This window comes from Theropithecus gelada, chromosome 8 (genome assembly GCF_003255815.1).
Source record: "Theropithecus gelada isolate Dixy chromosome 8, Tgel_1.0, whole genome shotgun sequence".
NCBI classification, from domain to species: domain Eukaryota; kingdom Metazoa; phylum Chordata; class Mammalia; order Primates; family Cercopithecidae; genus Theropithecus; species Theropithecus gelada.
In genome coordinates, this window is record NC_037676.1 from 122,454,385 (window position 1) to 122,477,404 (window position 23,020).

General features: G+C 36.1%; 1 protein-coding gene across 1 annotated transcript in view; it reads left to right on the forward strand.

Moving 5' to 3' along the window:
- Positions 1-23,020, forward strand: part of COL14A1 (collagen type XIV alpha 1 chain) — a 242,278-nt gene that overhangs the window by 128,076 nt on the left and 91,182 nt on the right. The window contains exons 24-32 of the mRNA XM_025394901.1: positions 2,390-2,536; positions 6,333-6,389; positions 9,549-9,688; positions 17,582-17,705; positions 17,905-18,048; positions 19,412-19,576; positions 20,192-20,230; positions 20,400-20,538; positions 22,840-22,982. Of these exons, the coding sequence (XP_025250686.1) occupies positions 2,390-2,536; positions 6,333-6,389; positions 9,549-9,688; positions 17,582-17,705; positions 17,905-18,048; positions 19,412-19,576; positions 20,192-20,230; positions 20,400-20,538; positions 22,840-22,982 (1,098 nt within the window). The remainder of the gene's footprint in view (positions 1-2,389; positions 2,537-6,332; positions 6,390-9,548; positions 9,689-17,581; positions 17,706-17,904; positions 18,049-19,411; positions 19,577-20,191; positions 20,231-20,399; positions 20,539-22,839; positions 22,983-23,020) is intronic.

Genomic DNA, 23,020 nt, shown 5'->3' on the forward strand with positions numbered 1-23,020 from the left:
ACCACTAAATCATGTGTGTAATATATTTAATCAGTGCTGTTTTTCAACACTCGTTTTTCAATCCCTAGAAATAAAGCTTTATGAAGCTTTGATTAAACACATGCAATTTATGGATAAGATGATCAATCTAGAGGGAAATTTGAATAATTGTTTTTTCACGGTAGCAATGATTCCTCCTCTTAATCAGTTGTCCATTGTGGTAAAAACAACAACAACAATGCTCTATGCCTGTGAGGAAAACACTTGAAACTCTTCAGTAATGAAAGCCGCCCAAGTAGGCTCTGGGGAGTGATAAAGCACTGAGTCATAAAGATTCCTCATCTGATCTCTAGCCGTCATGTTCGCACATTTCATATGCACTCAACAGCTCTCAGATGGTTTCATTTTGGAAAACTATTGATTTCATTTACATTTGCTTAGAATATACCAGTGGAAATTAAAGCAACATCCTCTGAAACTGAGCTTTAGAGTTCTGAATTCAGGAGAATGAGCAGAAGTGGGTCAAGGGGTAGAATAATACGCTTAGGTAGAAGGAGTAAGTTTTAGTATTTGATAGTACTATAGTAGGGAATAGTAGGGAAATAATACTTAACAATAATTGTATATTTCAAAATAGCTGGAAAAAAAAGAATTGTAATATTCCCAACACAAAGGAAAGATAAATGTTTGAAGTGGTGGATATTCCAGTTACCTGATTAGATCATTATACATTGTATAGAGGTATGAAAATATCACACAAACCCCCAAAATATGTACAACTATTATCTACCAGTTTAAACAATCTCAGTTCTGCTAATTAGAATAAGGACTTGAAGAAGTTATTAACTTTTCTGACCTTTAGTTTCATCTCTTTAAATTGGGAATAATTATAAATGTTATAAGAATCAAACGAGATAATGCATATGAATTCCTTAGAATATTGCCTGGCACGTGATAAGCACTCATTAAATGTTGGCTGTTATTATCTTTATTGCTGTTGTTATAATTAAATAGCAGGCACAGAACCTGGATATAATAAACCCTCAAGAAATGATGAATGTAATTAATCCATATTCCTGTCTCAGGACCTAAGGGCCAGCACTGGTTCTTCCAGGAGATGCACATAATTTTGCTATGGACGTGGGAACAAAGAAAGGAGCCAATAGTTAGTCAGGTCTCCAGAGTTCTTTGTGCCTCTGTCATGGTGGAGAAAAAGACAGAGGAGGTGCCATGTGAATTGGCTGTGTATGACATGTCTCCTTGGTCGATAAAAAAAGAACCAGAAATTGAGAGACTGAGTTCTACAGCATATATGGCCCTATGCTATGTAAACACCATGTCCTTTTTCCTCAATTAAAGGATTTTCAGAGTGGATGCCGGGAATTTGAAGAGGCCCCTCTGAACTCCCTGGGAATGTCTTTTGCGATTGAAGGAAATCATTGGTGTCAGTTAAAAGTCAAGGCTGAGAGGGAGATACTGGGCAGTGTGAAGACTCCTTGGTGATCCCAGTGCTGCTGCAAGCTCTTGCCTGCAGTTGTGGCAGCTTTGAAGACAACCTGGACCCATGGACCAGGGCTTCTGAGATCCATACCTGTATCTTTAGACCACTGCCTAGAAGGGTATCCTCTTGGGTGGTAATAAGTTATATGAGACCAAAAGGAAGTATCTGTTTATGTTATATAACATTGGACTGTGTTCAGAAAGTCACACTGAATAAAATGGAGTTCAGGTTTTAAAAAAAATAGGCCAGGGATGGTGTCTCATGCCTGTAATCCAAGCACTTTCAGAGGCCAAGGCAGGTGGATCACCTGAGGTCAAGAATTCAAGACCAGCCTGGCTAACATGGTGAAACTCCACCTCTACTAAAAACACAAAAATTAGCCGGGCATGGTGGTGCACGCCTGTAGTTCCAGCTACTCAGGAGGCTGAGGCAGGAGAATTGCTTGAACCCAGGAGGCGGAGGTTGCAATGAGCTGAGATCGCGCCATTGCACTCCAGCCTGGATGACAGAACAAGACTCCATCTCAAAAAAAAAAAAAAAAAAAAAGAAAAGAAAAAAGAGAAAAAAACATGCCCTCACATCTGCACCTGTCCAAAAGATCAGTTAGGATGTGTGCATATAATTACATGCATTAATAGTTCTCCATTAAGTACAGAGTTAATCTCAGAAGTCTTTTAATAGTAAACATCATTTGTTGACATACAAAATGTGATTTTTCATAGAAAAATACCAGTGAGTGTATTAACTCTTTGGAAGAAGATACAATACTTCAAACAAATATAACTCATTCTGGCTTTATCTGATGTGGGCTACACATGTGAAGTATTTTAGAAGCAAATCATCTGCCAATGGCTGTGTTTCAAAAATTTCATATGTGTATGTTTTTGTTTTGTTTTGTTTTTATTATAGATACAAAAAAGCAAGAATCAACTGTGGGTGGAGGAACAACCAGGCATTGCTTCTATGGACTTCAGCCTGATTCTGAATATAAAATCAGTGTTTATACAAAGCTCCAGGAGATTGAAGGACCTAGTGTGAGCATAATGGAAAAAACACGTAAGTCGTGTGTGTTCTCTCCTGATCCCTCTCCCCATGAACAAACAGAATTTTAGGCATCCTGTTTTGAAAATACCTTATCCCATTTAGAAAAATATTAGCTATTGCTGTTCAGGAATATACGTAATACAAGTTTTGTTCCTCTTACTCAGTCCCAGAATTCATTGCCTATGGCCCACTGATGTCATCAGTATGGGTTCTTATTTCCATTCTCCATATATGTTTCACAAGAGACTAGAAGTCCACACGATAGTAAAGCAATTGAGACAATGACTTACATTGTGATCCAGATCCATAAGGAACTGTTGTGGTATGTGGAGTGTCAAATGCAGTTTGAGGACTTGGCTCTGACATTAAAACAATGGCATATTACCACAGCCATGAGGATGGGAAGGGAGCCAAGATGTTCCAACTAGCTGACCCTAGAGTTACTGCTTGCCTAAGAAGCTCTTGCACTTTTTCCAAGCTGACTGCAGATGTGATGCACTAAAGGGAAAGGCAAAGTATAAAATTAAAACAAACCTCTTTTAACATGTTCCAAAGAGCAAGGAGAGTGTCAACTTCTTGAAAAGACTTCTAGTCAAAGATTCTTGACCCTGGGTGCACAAACATTAAAATGGTTTGAAATGTAGTGAATTCTGGGGGACATTTGTGTGCTTAACTCAGTATCTTGAATTTAAACTTGAAATTCCAGGAGGATTTGTGTCTGAATAGGTGTTGGGCAGTGGGCTTTCTTGGTGACCCCTCTATCACATACATGGCATTTAGAAGGGATTACTGCCTGTGTATAGCTCTTCCAGCCTCTCCGGCACTTGCAGAGGGAAATCATGCACATGTAACCTTCAAAAAGAGAGGATAAAAGTGTAATAAATCATCTTCTTTTATGTAATACAAAGACTTTATTTCAGGACACTTAAATATGCAATTTTTCATATTCCACTTGTATTTTTGAGGTATAATTTACATAACATAAAATTTAAGTACCATTTTAAGTGTGCAGTTCAATGCTTTTTAGTACATGTAATGAGTTGTGTCACCATCCCTACAATTAAATTTCAGGACATTTCCATCAACCCAAAGAACCTTTCCTGCTGTTTGCAGTCAATCTCCTTTCCCACCCTGAGCTTCAGGCAATCTACTTTCTTTTATTATACATTTTCCTTTTCTGGACATTTCACGTAAGTGGAAATACACCATATGTAGTCTTTTGCATCTGGCATCTTTCACTTAGCGTATGTTTTTGTGGTTTATCCATGTTATAGATTTTGTCAGTAGTTTGTTTCTTTTTATTGCTGATTAGAATTCCATCTTATGGATTGTAAATCATATAGTTTTGAAGTTAATAGGAACTTGGTAGTACACAAGACTTAGAGTCAAATGGTTGGTTTGAGGATCATGTTCTGCCCCTTTCTAGCATTATGGCTTTGGGCAATTCAGCATCTCTGAGCTTTTCACTCATCAATAAAATTAACTACTCTCTTGCCTCAAGTGGTGGCAGTAAACAACCAATAAAAGAATACTCACTGAAGAGCTTTTCAACCTGTATGTCATTGAGCAAGTACTTTCTGTTGTTACCATTATTATCTTCTTAAAAGTCATAAACTAAAGGCTAGATCTCACTGTCAGGCATGTTTTTTCTGGGCCATACTTTTTTAAGTTTTAAAGTAGTTTTTGAAAAGTCAGAATATCTTGCAACACTAAGTGTCTATCTTCATGGTGCCAATCTGCTGGAACCAAGTACTGTCTGTTTAGACAGTGCATGTATGCTTAAGTTTGCTACTGCACCTTAATGTTTACACTTTCTTTGTGCTTATTGATTGCTCACCTGACCCCTAGAAACATTTGTGTTTAGAACCCCTGATCTACTTCAGCTTCTCCTGTCCTTGACCCCACACTGGTTAACTGCTAACCTAGGGTTAAATCCAATTTGGATAGCTCTGTTTGATGTAAATGTTTTCCTTATGTTGGAGGCATCTGTCTTCTTGTAGCTTCCACCCGTTGGCTGTGGTTCAGCCTTTCAAAGCAATGCAGGTAAAGACTACTTCTTCTTTGAGTGAGACAGCCCCTCACATCCTTGAAGACAGGGACAATCTGTATGTCACATATAGAATATAAACATGTGTCCCCAGTTCACTGTGGTTCTTCTTACCTAAGAGATTCTTTGGCCAGATGTTCTGCCCAGTCATATTAATCTGGCTGCCATACTCTTTTACTGATTTCATTCTTGATTTATTGACCAGACTTAGGAGATGCCTTGATTTTCCCTATTAAAGAAGATGCACAATTATTAAGATGACTGACTACTTCCACAAATTTTAAAATTCTTTAAATGGCTTTAGAAACATTTTGTGGGGTTTTTAAGAAAGTTTTGCAATCCTAGTTACAAAAAAAATTCTCAGTTTTTAAATTTTGAGAGTTTTTAGCTTCAAAAATTACCTTTAAAAATAACAGTGATATATATCCATAATAGTAAAACAGAAATATATGAAGTGCATTGTCAACCTCCCTCTTTCCTTGTTCTTCCTTTTCAGAAATATTTCCTTTTCACACACACACATATATACATATTTGTGAAAAATAAAAAGCACATATATATAAAATGTAAAAGGTATGTGTGTGTGTGTGTGTGTGTGTGTTTATGTGTGTATAAGTTTTATTTTTCACAAATGAGATTATGCCATGGTATTCTGTGACCTATTTCACAAAATAATCATCTTGAATATTTTTTCATTTAGTAATATATAGTTACCTCATTCTTTTAATGTTGAATCATTTTATTTAAATTATTTTATTTTATTGGATCTTAAAGTTGGAAGAGACCTTACAATTCACCCCTTAGCCTTCCTGATAATGAAGAAACTACCGTTTATAAAATTCTTGGCAAATGATCAGTCTGCCTGAGCTCAAATCCTTCTAGCTATTTGGTGCTCAGTATCGCCTGAGGCTAGACTTCCCCTCTGTGAATGGCTATGATTAGTGGAGGGTTTTCCTGAGTATTTAACTAGGATAACTAGAAGAATTTTCTTAGTTTTTCTTAAGTCTTTAGTGTCAAATAGGAATTAGAAATGAATACATAATAACATTGTGTTTTATGTTTGCCTAATGACACCAAAACTTCCTGGTGCTTTGCCACATGAGCTGGAATGAGAATTGATAATCACTCCTCTGATCTAACTGTCCCCAGATCCTTTAACTAAGCCACACCTCTGCAGAGTACGTGGACTTCTCTTCCCACATAATCCAGGTTGAAAAGATCCAAACACACTTGAGCCTGCCAATGTTACATTTGGTCCTCAAAACCAAAAGACATTTCCAGATGCAGTCTGAGCAGAGCAGAATGAATCAGAGTCCACTGGTGACCAATATCCTGGGGGATGCAGGATGGAAAGAGAAAAGTGCTACTGAGCAAGGATTGATGGTCAATCCTTAGGCAGAATGGAAATGAAGTTTATTGTGTGTGTGAAAGCAACAGGAGATGAACTTTCAAATGGGTTGGCAGGATTCCTGCCTTAAATCAACATTAGAACCACTTTGTAGTTGACAGTTTGATTTCATTGACTCCTGCTGGGTAAACTGAGTGGTGGCAAAATGGCATTTCAAGCCTTCAGTGTGAGGATGAGAGGATAGATGGAGTCAGTTTTCACAGGCTATGGCTGATTTATAGTACTCATTAAATTCTCAGGGAAGACAGTTATCAAAATCATTGACTCCCCTGAATATTTAGTACTCCATGACCTTGTTCTCTTTCCCACAGATGAGATGGCGAACTGATGTCCTTTCTCCCTTTCCTTTACAGAATCACTTCCTACACGACCACCAACTTTTCCACCAACCATTCCACCAGCAAAGGAAGGTAAAATAATAATAGAATAATGATCTGATTTTAGGTTTAGGATTTGTGTTGGTTTTGTTTGCCTGTTCATTTAAAACCAGGGTATTAATAAAGTATATTTATTGTGCTACCTAATTTTCTCCTTAATACAAATGCTTATCAACCATGATGCGCTTGAATGATATCCATTTAATATCAGTTCTGCACACAAAGAGTGGATTTACTAACAGAATGCTTAATACTGATTTTTTGAAATATGAGAGCAGTTAACATTCATTAAGGAAGAATACTTACATAATTTGTAAGTGAAAATCCAGTCTGTAATTTCTCAGGTACAATAATAGTTTCCCAGCCGACCTCTGAAGTGTCTTTTTCAGTTGTTTTTTCTTTCCTCATCACAACAGTTCCTCATCAGCTTTTACCTAAGCTATTAAGGTAACTTTAAAAAGGCCCCCAACAAAGTAGTGATCATTATGTTTTTCATTTCAGTAGTGAACATTTATTAATCCTGCTATTTGTTCTCAAAGCTCTTATGGTAGGCGTGGGAAATACAATAATAATACGTGATTGCTGCTCTCTGCTTATTTTTAATATTAAAGAGAAATGGGTGCTTGCCTAGATAAATACCAGTCAAGTTTATGAGTTATAAAATAGCAGTTGTATTATGGTAGTCCAGAAGTGGTAATGGTTAATGTTGCTGCAGATTAATGAATCGTAAAGGAAGAGGAATTTGATCTACATGTTGAAGAATGAGTTTGAGAGACAAGTAATGGGATGAATAACACTCGTTGTCAAGAGTGATCCAAGTGCTTAATGGATTTAGGGAATCATAAATGCTTTAGTGTGGCACTAAAGAGAAAAGAATGAGGATAGAGTTATGGAGTGGTTAATGTGACAAAATTAGGAATTTGGGCTTTATCCTGTGGGTAATGGCATGTCATAACAATCTGTAAGAAGGAAGGGTGATCTGATGAAATCTATGTTTAAGAATGGTAACTTTGGCGAAATAGGGAGGATGGACTGGAAGAATGAGAGGAGAAAGTGGAACATGTTAGAAGGTTGTATTGGAAGAGTTCTTCCATTCATAATGCATCTTAAAGTGCCTGTTACATACCAGGGAAACAATAAAAAATAAGTTATTCGGAGTTTAAAGTCAGTGGATTCAAATGCTGCAGAGAGTGGAAGACACAAAGAAACAGGCAATTAAGAACTCTAATAAAGCTCAACATTCATCCTAGGATGGCATGCAAAGTCTTCACGAATCAATCTATTTTGCAGTATTATTTCCCAGAATACATTATATAATAGCAAAATTGTACAACTCAGGGTTCCCCATACATGTCTTATGCTGTCCTGCATCTTTGAATGCTATTCACTCTACCTGGAATGCCAAATTCTTTCTTCTTCCAGCTTCGTATCTAGCCTTCTTTAGTGTCAACATCTATGGTTATTCTCACTATTGGAACTGGAAACAGAATCCTAATTGATAAATTTACTAATTAGGCACCTCTGATGCAGATATTACAGAATGCTCTGAGGTCAGAATATTTTTATTTATAGCTGAGTATGGATATTATTCTATCAACATTCACGAATTCTTATAGAAGACTTATGTGATCTGGAAGGGTCTGTGGGATTAAGGATTGACAAAGTAGAAACATTGGTTCTGAGATTTTCATTGTGATGGTTTTAGATGGTGCTTTTACAACTTGAATGCACTGTGTATTTTAGGCTTTGTTTGTCCTGGGTATATTTAACTTAAAAGCCAATAAATTTGTATTATTAAACTAATACTGAATATTTATTAAACAAATATTAAAACATAGAAAAAACATAAAAGAAGAACATTAAAAACACAACTTTTTACCCCAGAGGTAATTCCTTCATGCATGTTGATATATTTTCTTTCTTTGATTTACTAACTAAATTTTTCGTTTTGAGTGTATTTTTTAATAGAATTTGCTCTCATTTTGAAAGTGAAACGTAATTTTCACTTTTATCTTTCCATGGAAACAGAGGACCTGTTTATAAACTCATAATTAGCAGATCTTGTTATTCCTTTCAGCTTTAAGTTCAAACCACAAATTTGTAAAATTTTATAAATCGCAGAACTCATGAGAACAACCTCACCAGATCTGTACTGCCCCTAGAGTATTAGCTCACTTGGAGATGGTTTATTTTATATTATAAATAGCTTTAAGGCAATAAAGTTGTACTTAATAAAATAAAAACTAAGTGAGGTTTTCCTTAACAAGGAGAAAGGCACATTATCTCATAGAATATTTGTGTGCAATTGGCATAAGATTAAAAGATTCAGATTATTGAAGAGCAAATTGTTTGCTTCATCATAAAACAGAGTCAACTGCAATGATCAACCCTAATGAAGAGGAGGAGAGGCATAGATAATCTGAAACAGCACATGATAACATAATAGAACTTTTAAAAAATGTTCTCAGTAGAGTAGGTTTTTATTGGTATAGTTTGCTTTGTTTAATTCTTTTTGCTTGTTTGATTGCTTTATTGATATCTGTAATACCTGCTGATAATACTTTCCCTTGGCTAGCATTAGTGTACGTTTCTTGACATGTATCTGTGGGCAATAGAAGGACAGAGACAGAATTTTTTTTTTTTAACCAAGATTAGAATTTGTTTGTTTAGGGCCTCAGCCCAAATGAATATCAGATTATAATTAGATTAATCTGTTTCCATTTTAGCACATGCTTTTCTGCTGAGATTGAATCTCTCTGACATTAACTTGCTAATTCAATAAGAAAAGGACGGTGCACAGAGTGATAGCGTGTCCTTTTTTCCAATCAGTTGGCACTAGACAGTGTTTGCTGATACTTTGATCTCTGAATCCCCTTAGTCCCATCTTTTCCTAGTCTTTCATTTTCATTCTTTTGGGCTGTGGTTGGTGGACACTTTTTTTCTTTCTCTGTTTCCACATGCATAATAGAAGCTTCTTAGTCATGAATAAGAACGGGGCTTTGAATATAAAAGAGTAATTACAGCAAAGAAGCATAGTGAACAGGAGTTTGTAATATGAACATTAAGAAGTTTATATCTTCCCTTTGAAAAAGAGCTTCACTTATCAGAGGGCAACTATTATTTGTCTTACTGGTTTAATAACTACTAAATTTTCCCCTTATCTCTGACTCAAAATTCATTGTTGGTCTTCAGTATGTAAGGCGGCCAAGGCTGACCTGGTATTTATGGTGGATGGATCCTGGAGCATTGGAGATGACAATTTCAATAAGATCATCAGCTTTCTGTATAGCACTGTTGGAGCCCTGAACAAGATTGGCACAGATGGAACCCAAGTAAGGCTAATAAATAATTCATTCATTCTATGTATTTAGAAATTATTTCTCCAGCTCTTATTACAGCTACTTGTCAGGTACTGTAGGTCAGGAACTATAATGATTGGACTCAACCTTAAATGAAAAGATAGACAGGTATGTGTTTAGAAGCAGTTTATTGATGCCTGGTGAAGCTCCAGAGGATGCTTACCCTTAAAAGGTGCTGAGTTCAGCAAACTAAAACAAGATAGAAAGTCCATGTCAGGGGATTACATACTAGGGTAGAATGTCTCTTTTAATGATACACACAATATTTTCCCTGCCCTTAAGGACTTTAAAATCTTGAAAGGAACACCTTACTATAGATCATGTGGAACATGAAACTAACTCATTCATTTAACAAATATGTATCAAGGATTTGTTATGGCCATGTGCTATACTGTCATAATGAATGTCAATCAATGTCTCTAATTTTGTGGGGCTCGTATTCTTAAAAGTAAGGACAGAAGACATACTAGTCAGAATGGCTGTTATTAAAAAGGCAAAATACAACAGATGCTGGCAAGATTGTGGAGAAAAGGGAACACTTATACATCGTTGGCAGATATGTAAATTAATTCAGCCATTGGAGAAAGCACTTTGACAGTTTCTCAAAGAACTTAAAACAGAATTCCCAAACCCGGAATCCCACTGTTGAATATATACCCAAAGGAATATAAATCATTCTACTATAAAGACACATGCATGCACAAGTATGTTCATTGCAGCACTATTCACAATAGCAGACATGATATCAACCTAAATGCCCATCAATAGTAGACTGGATAAAGAAAATGTGGTACATATACATCATGGAATATTATGCAACAATGGAAAAGAATGAGATCATGTCCTTTGCAGCAACATGGATGAAGCTAGAGGCATCCTAAGCAAACTAATACATAAACAGAAAACCAAATACTGCATGTTCCCATTTATAAGTGGGAGCTAAACATCAAGTATTTATGGACACAAGGAAGGGAAGAACAAACACCAGGGCCTACTTGTGGGTGGAGGGTAGGAGGAGAGTGGGGATTGAAAAACTACCTGTGAGGTAACATGCTGAATATCTGGATGATAAAATAATCTGTGCATCAAATCCCACGACTTGCAATTTATCTCTCTAACAAACCTGCACATGTACCCCTAAACCTAGAAGAAAAGTTAAAAAACAAGAGAAAAGGGACAGACACAGATATAAACAGGCAAGCAAATAGATTCACAAGGTAGGGATGTACGCTATGAAAACAGAGTGATGTGATTTAAAGATGTCAGGGGATTATTCTAAATTGTGTGTGACAGTTATTTTAAATTGTATGGTCACCAAAGACCTCTTTGAGGAGGTGCCTTTTGAACTGAGATGTGAATGATGCAGACTTGAAGATCTGAGAATGGAGTTTCCAGACAGAGAAAATGATAAGTATAGAGGACCCAAGATGAGAATGAGTTTTTAAACTTCATACACCAAAACTTGTGGCTAGAATATAGTAGGTGAGAGTGTGAGGATAGAACAAGTGGAAGAAGCAGGCAAAAGCCAGATCATCTTGAGTCTTGTGGACCATCAAAGGAGTTCAGTATCATCATAAATGCAACTGGAAGTCACTGGAAGGTTTTAAGGAGAGCCAAGATCTGATGTGTTTCAGAAAAAAAGATTACCTCAACTGCTTTGTGGCATGTGAATTACTAATACGGATAAGAGTGGAAGCAGATAGACCAGTCAGGAAGGTACTCTCATGGTCCAGCAGAGTGATCATGGTGGCCTGGACTAGGGTGGTAGCAATGAAGTACACTGAAACAAATGGATTTGGATATATTGTGAAAGAATGGCCAAGAAAATTTGGGCACAAGAAGTATCGTAAGAGGATAATGGATACTTTGCAGAAAGCATACAAGACAGAAAAGATTAGGGTCCTATTTTTAGCCTCCTTAAACAAAATAACTGTCAGCCAAGAATTCTGAATCCAGCAAAACTAAGTTTCATAAATGGAGGAAAAATAAAGTCATTTTCAAGCAAACAAATGGTGAGAGAATTTGCCACTACCAGACCAGCCCAATAAGAAATGCTAAAAAAAGTTCTAAATTTGGAAACAAAAGTTTGATATACATCAGAATGTAACCTCTTGAAAGCATAAAACTCATTGGGACTATAAAACAATAACACAATGAAGAAAACAAAGTACTTAGGTAACAACATGGTGACTGGGACCGTACCTCACATCTCAATATCAATGTTGAATGTAAATAGCCTAAGTACTCCACTTAAAAGATACAGATTAGAAGAATGGATACAAAATCATAAACCAAATATCTGCTGTCTTTAAGAGACTCACCTAACATGTAAGGATTTGTGTAAACTCAAGGTAAAGGGGTAAAAGAAGATATTCCACGCAAATGGAAACCCAAAGCAAGCAGGAGTAGCAATTATTATGTCAGATAAAACAGACTTTAAAGCAACAATAGTAAAATAAAAAGACAAAGAAAGTCATTATATAATGATAAAAGGATTGATCCAACAAGAAGATATTACAATCCTACATTTATATGCACTTAACTCTGGAGCTCCCAGATTCAGATTCAGAAAACAATTACTACGAGACCTAAGAAGTAGGACAACAACACAATAATAGTGGGAAATTTTAACACTCCACTAGCAGCACTAGACAGATAGTCAAGACAGAGAGTCAACAAAGAAACAATGGACTCAAACTACGCTCTAGAACAAATGGACCTAACACGTATTTACAGAACATTCTATACAAGAACTGCAGAATATACATTCTTCACATCAGCATATGGAATATTTTCCAAGCTGGACCATGTAGGCCACAAAACAAGTCTCAATAAATTTTTAAAAATCAAAGTCATATCAGGCATCTTCTCAGATCACAAGGGAATAAAACTAGAAATCAGCTCCAACAGGAATCCTCAAAAATATACAAATACATGGAAATTAAACAATTTGCTCCTGAATGATTTTGGGGTTAATAATAAAATTAAGAAGGAAATTAAAAAATTCTTTGGAATGAAAGATAATACTTACACAAGTTGTCAAAACCTCTGACATACAGTAAAAGAAGTTCTAAGAGGAAAATTAATAGCACTCAATGCCCACATCAAAAAGTCGGAAAAGGCACAAATTGGCAACCTAATGTCACACCTCAAGGAACTGGTTCAACAAGAACAAACCAAAGCCAACGCTAGCAGAAGAAAAGAAATAACAAAAATCGGAGCAGAACTAAATGAAATTGAAACAAAAAGCAATAAAAAAGATCAATGAAACAAAAAATTGATTCTTTGAAAAGATAAAATTGATAGACCATTAGCTGGATTAACCAAGAAAAAAGAGAGAAGATTCAAATAGTCTCAATTAGAAATGAAAATAGAGACATTACAACCAACACCACAGAAATACAAAAGATTATTCAACACTATTACGAACACCTCTATACATAGAAACTACAAAATCTGAACGAAATGGATGAATTCCTGGAAAACAACAACCCTCCTAGATTAAATCAAGAATAAGCCCTGAGCAGACCAGTAATAAGCAGTGAGATTGCATCAGTAATTTTAAAAAATTTCCCAAAAAAAAAAAAAAGGCCCAGGGCCAGATGGATTCACAGATAAATTCTACCAGACATTCAAAGAAGAATTGATACCAATTCTATGGAAACTATTAGATTGGTGCAAACCACAATTACTTTTGCACCAACCTAATATTGTAAAAGATTAGAAGGGGAATTCTCCCTATGTCATTCTGTGAAGCCAGTATTACCTGATACAAAAACCAGTAGAGGACATAATGAAAAAGAAAATATGCCGATATCCCTGGTGAACATAGATGCAAAAATAATCAACAAAATACTAGCTAAACAAATCCAGCAACACATCAAGAAGATAATACGCTGTGATCAAGTGAATATCATCCCAGGGACACAGAGAGGGTTTAACATGCACAAGTCAATAAATGTAATACATCACATAAGCAGAATTAATAACAAAAACCATATGTTCATCTCATAGATGCAGAAAACATTCAATAAAATCCAGCATCCCTTTATGATAAATACTTTCAACAAACTAGGAATAGAAGGGACATACCTCAAAATAATAAAAGCCATATATAACAACCCCACAGCCAAAATTATACTGAATGGAAAAAAGTTTATAGCATTCCTTCTGAGAACTGGAACAAGACAAAGGTAATCATTTTCACCACTTCTATTCAAGATAGTACTAGAAGTCCTAGCCAGAGCAATCAGGCAAGAGAAAATAATAAAGGGCATCCAAACTGGAAAAGAAAAAGTTAAATTATTGCTGTGTGCCAATGATATGATCATATACCTAGAGAACTTAAAGACTTCTCCAAAAGACTCCTAGATTTGATAAACAAATTCAGTAAACTCTTAGGTTACAAATCAATGTATACAAAGCAGTAGCACTGCTATACACCAACGATCAATTCTCAGATAAGAGATAAGGCCTGAGGATCAAATCAAGAACACAATAGCTTTTACAATAGCTGCAAAAAAAAAAAAATTGACATACCTAGGAATATATTATACTTAACTAAAGAGATGGAAATTCTCTTCAATGAGAATCACAAAACACTACTAAGAGAAATCAGAGATGATACAAACAAATGGAAGCATCCCATGTTCATGGATTGAAAGAATTCTTATGAAAATGACCATGCTTCCCAAAGCAATCTACAGATTCAATGCAATTCCTATAAAAATACCAACATTGTTTTTCACAGAATTAGAAAAAACAATCCTGAAATTCATATGGAACCCAAAAAGAGCCCAAATAGCCAAAGCACTCCTAACCAAAAAGAAAAAAATCTGGAGGCATCACATTACCTGACTTCAAAGTACACTACAAGGCCATAGTTACCAAAACAGCATGGTACTGTTACAAAAGTAAGCACATAAACTAATGGAACAGAGCAGAGAACCCAGAAATAAAGTCAAATACATACAACCAACTGATCTTGGACAAAACATTCAAAAACGTAAATTGGGGAAATGACACCCTATTTAATAAATGGCACTGGGAAAACTGGATAGCCACATGTAGAATGAAACTGGATCCCAACCTCTCACCTTATACAAAAGTCAACTCAAGATGGATCAAAGTCGTAAATCTAAGACCTGAAATGATAAAAATTCTAGAAGATAACCTGGGAAAAACTCTTCTGGACATTGGTCTAGGCAAGGAATATATGACTAAGACTCCAAAAGCAAATTCAACAAAAACAAAAATAAATAAATGGTACCTAATTAAACTAAAACCTTCTGAACAGCTAAAGAAATAATCATCAGAGTAAACAGCAAACCCAAGAATGGGAGAAAATGTTTGCAAACTATGCATCTGACAAAGAACTAATATCCGGAATCTATAGGAAACTCACACAAATCAGCAAGAAAAAAACCAAATATCTCATCAAAAAAAAAAAATGGGAAAATGGCATGAATAAACATTTCTCAAAAGAAGATATACAAATGGCCCACAAACATGTGAAAAAATGCTCAACATCACTAATCATCATGGAAATGCAGATTAAAACCACAATGAGATACCACCTTGTCCCTGTAAGAATGGCCATTATTATAAGTCAAAAAACAATAGATGTTGGTATGGATGTGGTGAAAAGGGAATACTTATACACTGCTGCTGGTGGGCATGTAATTTAGTACAACCTCTGTGGAAAACAGTATGGAGATTTCTTAAAGAACTAAAAGTAGATTTACCTTTGGTTCCAGGAATCCCAGTAATGGCTGTCTACCCAAAGGAAAAGAAGTCATTATGTCAAAAGATACCAGGAAACATATGTTTATTTTAGCACAATTCACAAATGCAAAGATATAGAACCAACTTCAGTGCCCGTCATCCAATTAGTAGGTAAAGAAAATGTAATATGTACACACACACACACACACACACACACACACCCCATGGAATACTACTCAGTCATAAAAAAGAACAAAGTAATGTACTTTGCAGCAGCTTGCATGGAGGCCATTATTCTAAGTGAAGTAATTCAGGAATGGAAAATCAAACACCATATGTTCTCACTTTTAAGCGAGAGCTAAGCTATAGCTACACAAAGGAACACAGGGTGGTATGATGGACTTAGAGACTCAGAGTGGGGAGGGTGGAAGGTGAGTGAAGGATAAAAAACTACATACTGGATAGAATGTACACTACTTGGGTGATGGGTGCACTAAAATCTCAAACCTCACCACTATACAATTCAACCATGTAACCAAATACCCTTGTACCCCAAAAGTATTGAAAATAAAAATAGGTTCCCCACCCTGTGTCCAAGTGTTCTCATTGTTTGATTCCCACCTAGAATGAGAACATGTGGTGTTTGGTTTTCTGTCCTTGTGATAGTTTGCTCAGAATGATGATTTCCAGCTTCATCCATGTCCCTACAAAGGACATGAACTCATCCTTTTTTATGGCTGTGTGGTGGGAGTAAAGGGGAGGGATAGCATTAGGAGATATACCTAATGTAAATGACAAGTTAATGGGTGTGGCACACCAACATGGCACATGTATACATATGTAACAAACCTGCACATTGTGCACGTGTACCCTAGAACTTAAGTATAATAAAAAAAATAAAAATAGGTTATTAAAAAAGAGGAGAATAGATAACATGCTGAGGCACGTCAGAAAGAAGGAAATTTCCTTTGAATTGGAGGAGACTTTATAAAAATGGTGACATGTCCAGTAGACTGATAAACTGGTAGCAGCTTAAGGCTCACTTAAACAAAGAAAGCACTCTAAAGATGCTATCTTTACTTCTTACATCATGATTCTGAAAAACAAATTAAAAACAATTAATTAAAAATGGTCCAAAAGTTCCACAGGAATAAAAGCAAGTTGTAAGAACTGAAGCCAGAAAGTTTTGTATAGTAGTGGTTAAGAACATACATTTTGATATAAAATAGACCTAACTTCAATTGTTGACTCTGCCAGTGACCACTCTTGTGATGTGCAAGTAACTGGTCTTTTGCAGCTCAGTTTCCTCAAGTGTAGAGTGAGTAGAATAGTAGTAATTACTTCATAGGTTTGCTTCATAAAGAAGTCTTTGTAAAGAGTCTAACTCTGATTCTCGGACATTTGTCAAGTTAGCGAGCTTAGGCTGCCATTTTTAAACTGTCAAATGAGGTGGCAAAAATCCTACATGCTTGAAAAGATTTTTTGAAAACTACTTCCTGAAAGTACTTAGAGACACATGCACTCCTGTGTTCATTGCAGCGCTATTCACAATAACAAACATGGAATGCCCATCAGTGGTGGACTGGATAAAGAAAATGTGGTGAACATACAGCAAGAAATACTATGCAGCCATAAAAAAAGAACAAAATCATGTTCTTTGCAGCAAGACAGGTGCTGCTGGAAGCCATTATCTTGTGCAAATTAACAGAGAAACAGGAAACCAAATACTGCATGCTCTCACTTATAAGTGGGAGATAAACATTGAGTACACGTGGACATAAAGATGGGAACAATAGACACCAGGGGCTACTAGTAGGGGGAAAAAAGAAGGTGGCTGAAGGTTGAAGAACTACCTATTGAGTACTATGCTCACTACCTGGGGGACAGATTCATTTGTATACCACATCTCACTGACATGCCATTTACCCATGTAACAAACCTGCACAATGTACCCTCTGAATCTAAAATAAAATTTTTTAAAAAGAAAAGACGTATTTAATTTGTCTTCAAATTTGGCATGTAACTTGTATGAAAGAAATTTTAATCCAAGGAGATTTTGTAATGAGATAATGAAGAAATTAAAACTACTGACCCAGTGGAAGTCTACATATGTGTAAAAATGAATACACCTTCTCTCTCCAGGTTGCAATGGTTCAATTCACTGATGACCCCAGAACAGAATTTAAACTAAATGCTTACAAAACCAAAGAGACTCTTCTTGATGCAATTAAACACATTTCATACAAAGGAGGAAATACAAAAACAGGTATGACCAAAAGAAGCCCAGCTAAGGCTCAAAGTAATTCATTATTAGTAACTACTGAAGTGACCTTTTGTTTTAAGGCATAGTAATTTTTTAAAAGATTTTCTTTCCTTAATTTAAGAACTTTGTTCCCACCCTTTCCTCCCCAGAAAAACAAAAATGGGAGAGAGTGAGATCAAACTGTTGCCTTTCTTTGTTTCAGGAAAAGCAATTAAGTATGTTCGAGATTCCTTGTTCACAGCAGAGTCAGGTACAAGAAGGGGCATCCCAAAGGTTATTGTGGTTATAACTGATGGAAGATCACAAGATGATGTGAACAAAATCTCCAGGGAGATGCAATTAGATGGTAAGATACATAAACAATAGTGGCTACCAAATGTAATGTTAGAATTGTTATTTTCTAAATACAAATGTATAGGCTATATCAGCATTACTTAAATGTTTTAAAATATTTCTTCGTATGAACTAGACAGTGTAATTTTAAAAATATTTTCTGGTATACAAATGTGTAAGTGTACTGTTTTGTTAGAGAAAATAGGTTATTTTCTCTAACTCTTTCATTACATCCAGGATGCCCTTTATAAGGAACTCTAGCAACTGAGTACTGTAAGAAAAGGACAAAGGAAAGAACCTTATTACAGAAACAACTCAGCCTCTTAATCATACCCAAATGCCTATCAATGATAGACTAGATAAAGAAAATGTGGCACATATAAACCATGGAATACTCTGCAGCCATGATAAAGAATGAGTTCATGTCCTTTGTAGGGACATGGATGAAGCTGGAAACCATCATCCTCAGAAAACTGGAACAGGAACAGAAAACCAAACACCATGTGTTCTCACTTATAAGTGGGAGTTGAACAATGAGAACACATGGACACAGGGAGGGGAACATCACACACCGGGGCCTATCGGGGGTTGGGGGCAAGGGAGGGAGAGCATTAGGACAAATACCTAATGCATGCAGGGCTTAAAACCTAGATGACAGGTTGATAGGTGCAGTAAACCACCATGGCACATGTACACCTATGTAACAAACCTGCATGTTCTGCACATGTATCCCAGAATTTAAAGTAAATTTTTTTACAAAAAGAAAATATATTGATTGAATATATATATATGTGTGTGTGTGTGTGTGTGTGTATACAGGGAAGGAACCTTATTACAGAAATTCCTCAGCCTCTTATTCTGTAAAATGGAGACTCTCACAGGACCGCTGTGAAGATTACATTACATAAGTTATGGCAAATAGTAGTTCTGTTTACTTGCCAAGCATTGAATGGTGACCCACCTTAGGCTGCTAGGCCTATCAATGTCTCCGTTTCTACTTCTGTAAAAAAACTGAGATAAGCTCAGTGTCTCTGTTTCAAGTATATTTCATACCATAAATGTTAAAGTAACTTTTAAAAATATGCAACCATAGAGATATTACTCAAATGCAAACTATTTCATCTCAAGCACACATTGGGGCCTTAGTCTTCTTGGGTTCCTTTAAAATGGAAAATCTCTTTAGGGGATGATGGAATCATTATCACATAATGAGATATATACATGCAGAACTCTGATGAACTGTAAAGAATGGATTATCCACCCCCATGGGACTTCCTAAATAAACATATTTTAAACAGTTGGACGTGTCTTATATTACATTATTTGTGTTTTGTACAATTTAAAGTAATCAGAAATCTGTTCTCTGTCTGCCACAGGCTATAGCATTTTTGCAATTGGTGTGGCCGACGCAGATTACTCGGAGTTGGTTAGCATTGGCAGTAAGCCCAGCGCACGCCATGTCTTCTTTGTGGATGACTTTGACGCCTTTAAGAAAATCGAAGATGAGTTAATTACTTTTGTCTGCGAAACCGCATCAGCAAGTTAGTTCTTTGGAATTTGTACTTACTCATGTTGCTCAGCGGCTGAAATATTTGATACTGGTTAAATAATGAGTCCCATCTTGATCTGAGAAAAGCATATTGACTTCCAGTGCTGCTTGTTATATAGACATTAAGTTTTATGGCCTTGAGCATATGGAAGTAAACCTCCCCTCCTCTGTTTAGAGTTTAGATTGATAAAAACCTTCCCTAATCAGATGAGAGTCTATGTTTAAAAGCAACTGTGCTTAAACAGATGCAGTAAATAATTTTCAATGTATTAAGAGTGTATGTATTAAGATGTAAAATGTATTAAGAATTCTCATCTGGGCAACACATTATGAGGGAGATGTGTCCCAATACATGCTCTCAGGTAGTAACCACTGATTTTAATGAACCCAGGAGGGAAGGAAGCTGTGACCCTTTAGTTGTAATAAGGAACCTTAGCGCATTTCAATCTTTACGAAACCACAGAAATCCATAGTCACATCTGATTTGGATTCTCTCCACAATCAGCTTCTGGAAAGATTATATTAGTTTCCTGTTCTCAGGACTGGGAAAGAGTATGTTTGTGAAATATCCGAATTAGAGTTTTATTTTGTTTGTTTGGTTTTCCAGCCTGTCCAATGGTACACAAGGATGGCATTGATCTTGCAGGTATGCATTATCACAATCTTTTCAAACACAAATATATTACATGCCTCTCATTTGGAGATGGGGTTTCTGTTTTTGTTTTTAAATCCTTAATAGAAAAATATTAAAATTTAAAATTCTAAAGTGCCATATTCCCTATGTTTATTCTTTTTTTACATTTTTTTTTTTTTAGGATTTAAAATGATGGAAATGTTTGGTTTGGTTGAAAAAGATTTTTCATCAGTGGAAGGGGTTTCTATGGAGCCTGGTACTTTCAATGTGTTTCCATGTTACCAACTCCATAAAGATGCCCTGGTTTCCCAGCCAACCAGGTATGTTTCCATTGCAAGATTTTAAAGTCGATCATATGTTTATTATATCTCACTGTGAAAATGATGTCAACTTGAAATATGGTGTAATAGTCCCTGCTAGGATTTTCTACGATGTTTAGAGTAGATGATATTTACCTTTCTTTGTTTAAAAACACTAGACTCACAAATAATGCGGATTGAACTTTAACATCTGCCGATCTGTGACAACGTATAAAAATGATTGCTGAGTGCTGTGGCTCATTCCTGTAATCCTAACACTTTGGGAGGCCAAAGTGGGAGGATCACTTGAGGCCAAAAGTTTGAGAGCAGCCTGGGCAACAAAATGAGAGTCTCTACAAAAAAATAAAAATAAAAAAAATTAGCTGGGCATTGTGGTGTGCACCTGTAGTCCCAGCTACTCTGGAGACTGAGGTGGGAGGATTGCTTGAGCCCAGGAGGTTGAAGCTACAGTGTGCCATGATCACGCCACTGCACCTCAGCCTTGGTGAAAGAGCAAGACGCTGTCTTAAAAAAAAAAAAAAAAAAAAAAAAAGTTGATACTTATGAGCACTACTGCCAGCCATCTTTCTAAATGCTTATGTACACCAACTCACTCAAACCTCCAAACACCTCTATGAAAGTAGATTTCATTATTACCTAAATTTTACAGATAATGAATCAGAAACACAAAGAAGCTAAATGGCTTGAGTGAGCTCGCATAGTTAAATGGCAATGTTGAAATTTATATCCAGCAATCAAGCTCCAGTGCCCAGACCCTGAATCATTTCATGATAGTGCTATATGGTTCAAATGGTTTCTATCTTTGAGACAGTCACAACAGCAACTCTAGAAAGTTGAAGAGTAGTAGTCAGGTTTATGTAAAAATTGTATTACCTAGCTACTTTATAGACACATTTGCCTTATTCTTGTTTTTATCTCTGGATCCCCAGCAAATTATATGGTGTCTGTCCACATTGAGGGTGGATCTCCGCCACCTAGTTCACTCAGACTCGCACGCTAATCTCCTCTGAAAACACCCTCACAGATATACTCCAAAATAATACTTTACCAGGTTTCTAGATATTCCTTAATCCAGTCAAGTTGAAACCTAAAATTTACCATCACAGGACCCTTGTCAGTTTATTTGCTGATGCATCTTAAATATCTGTTACAATGTCTGACATATAGTTGGCATTCAAAAAATACTTATTGAATGGACAAATGAATTAATGAATGTATAAATAAATGAATATTTATTTTTATCTATGCAAACCAAACTTTCATTTTTCAAGTGCATACTAAATTTGCACATTTATTTATTCAATTAATAACTATTATGGAGTTCCTACTACATGTAAAGGGCTGTATTTTTTTGCTTGGAGGAAGATTTAAAAAGTAAATGAGTAAAACTAACATTAGTTGTTAGAAAGAGAGACAAGGTGATATTTTAGGTTGGGCTCTTCAGGAAGCAGATTTTCCAGCAGAGATTAGTATGTGGGAAGTCGGTGAGGGTGTTCCCTCATGGAAGGGAACAGCAGGACGCAGGATAGGCCAAGAGGGAGAAGTCAAGCTGTGAAGAATCTCAGTAAAACCTCCACCCATCCAGAGGAGTTCTGAAAATGGTATGGCCTCTCAGAGCTGTCTCCCATTGGGTTCAGGGGTTCAGGTCCTTATACTTCCTCAATGACCAGTCATTGAAAAGAGGTTTCCTAATAAGGTGGCATGACCTTGGGAGAGGCATCCTTTTTCAGCCAAGAAAATTTCTGGAAGGGGATTGGTGTCTGAAATCTGTCTGCAGACAATACTCCCAGGACCAGGGGTAATGTACCCTTAATTTTTGAAGGTGGATCTGGATAGTGTGACACAGATGGGAATGTAATTGACTACAACATGTAGTAGAAAGTAATAATGTCGTAAGTTATGTTTTACAAAAGGATAATAGATCAACATTGTTTATTGTATAAAAACCTTTGACACTACTAAAATGTTCAGTGAGAAACGACTGATTAGGTAAGTGATAAAATAGCCAAACAGGAGAAGATTGTGCAGCCATGAAATATCATGTTCTTAAAAATATTTAAGGAAATGGAAAATGGCTAATAAATGGTGCTAAGAAAAGAAAGGGACAAACTGATATAAACTGGACAAATGCACACATTCTTTACTAAATTAGATCACTACAACAGTGATCTAGTTGGTGTTAATGGTGGTCTTTTCTGTTTTTCCAAATCTTGTGGAATGAAAATGTATTTGCTTTATAATCAAAGGAGTAACTTTTTTGAGGAAGGATACAATGAAACATGGTTTTCTTTCTATGTTCAGGTACATGCATCCGGAAGGATTGCCCTCCGACTACACAATCAGTTTTCTATTCCGGATTCTTCCTGACACTCCACAGGAGCCATTTGCTCTTTGGGAGATTTTAAATAAAAATTCTGACCCATTGGTTGGGGTTATTTTAGACAGTAAGTATATTTATTGAGATCGCATTCGCACATAAATG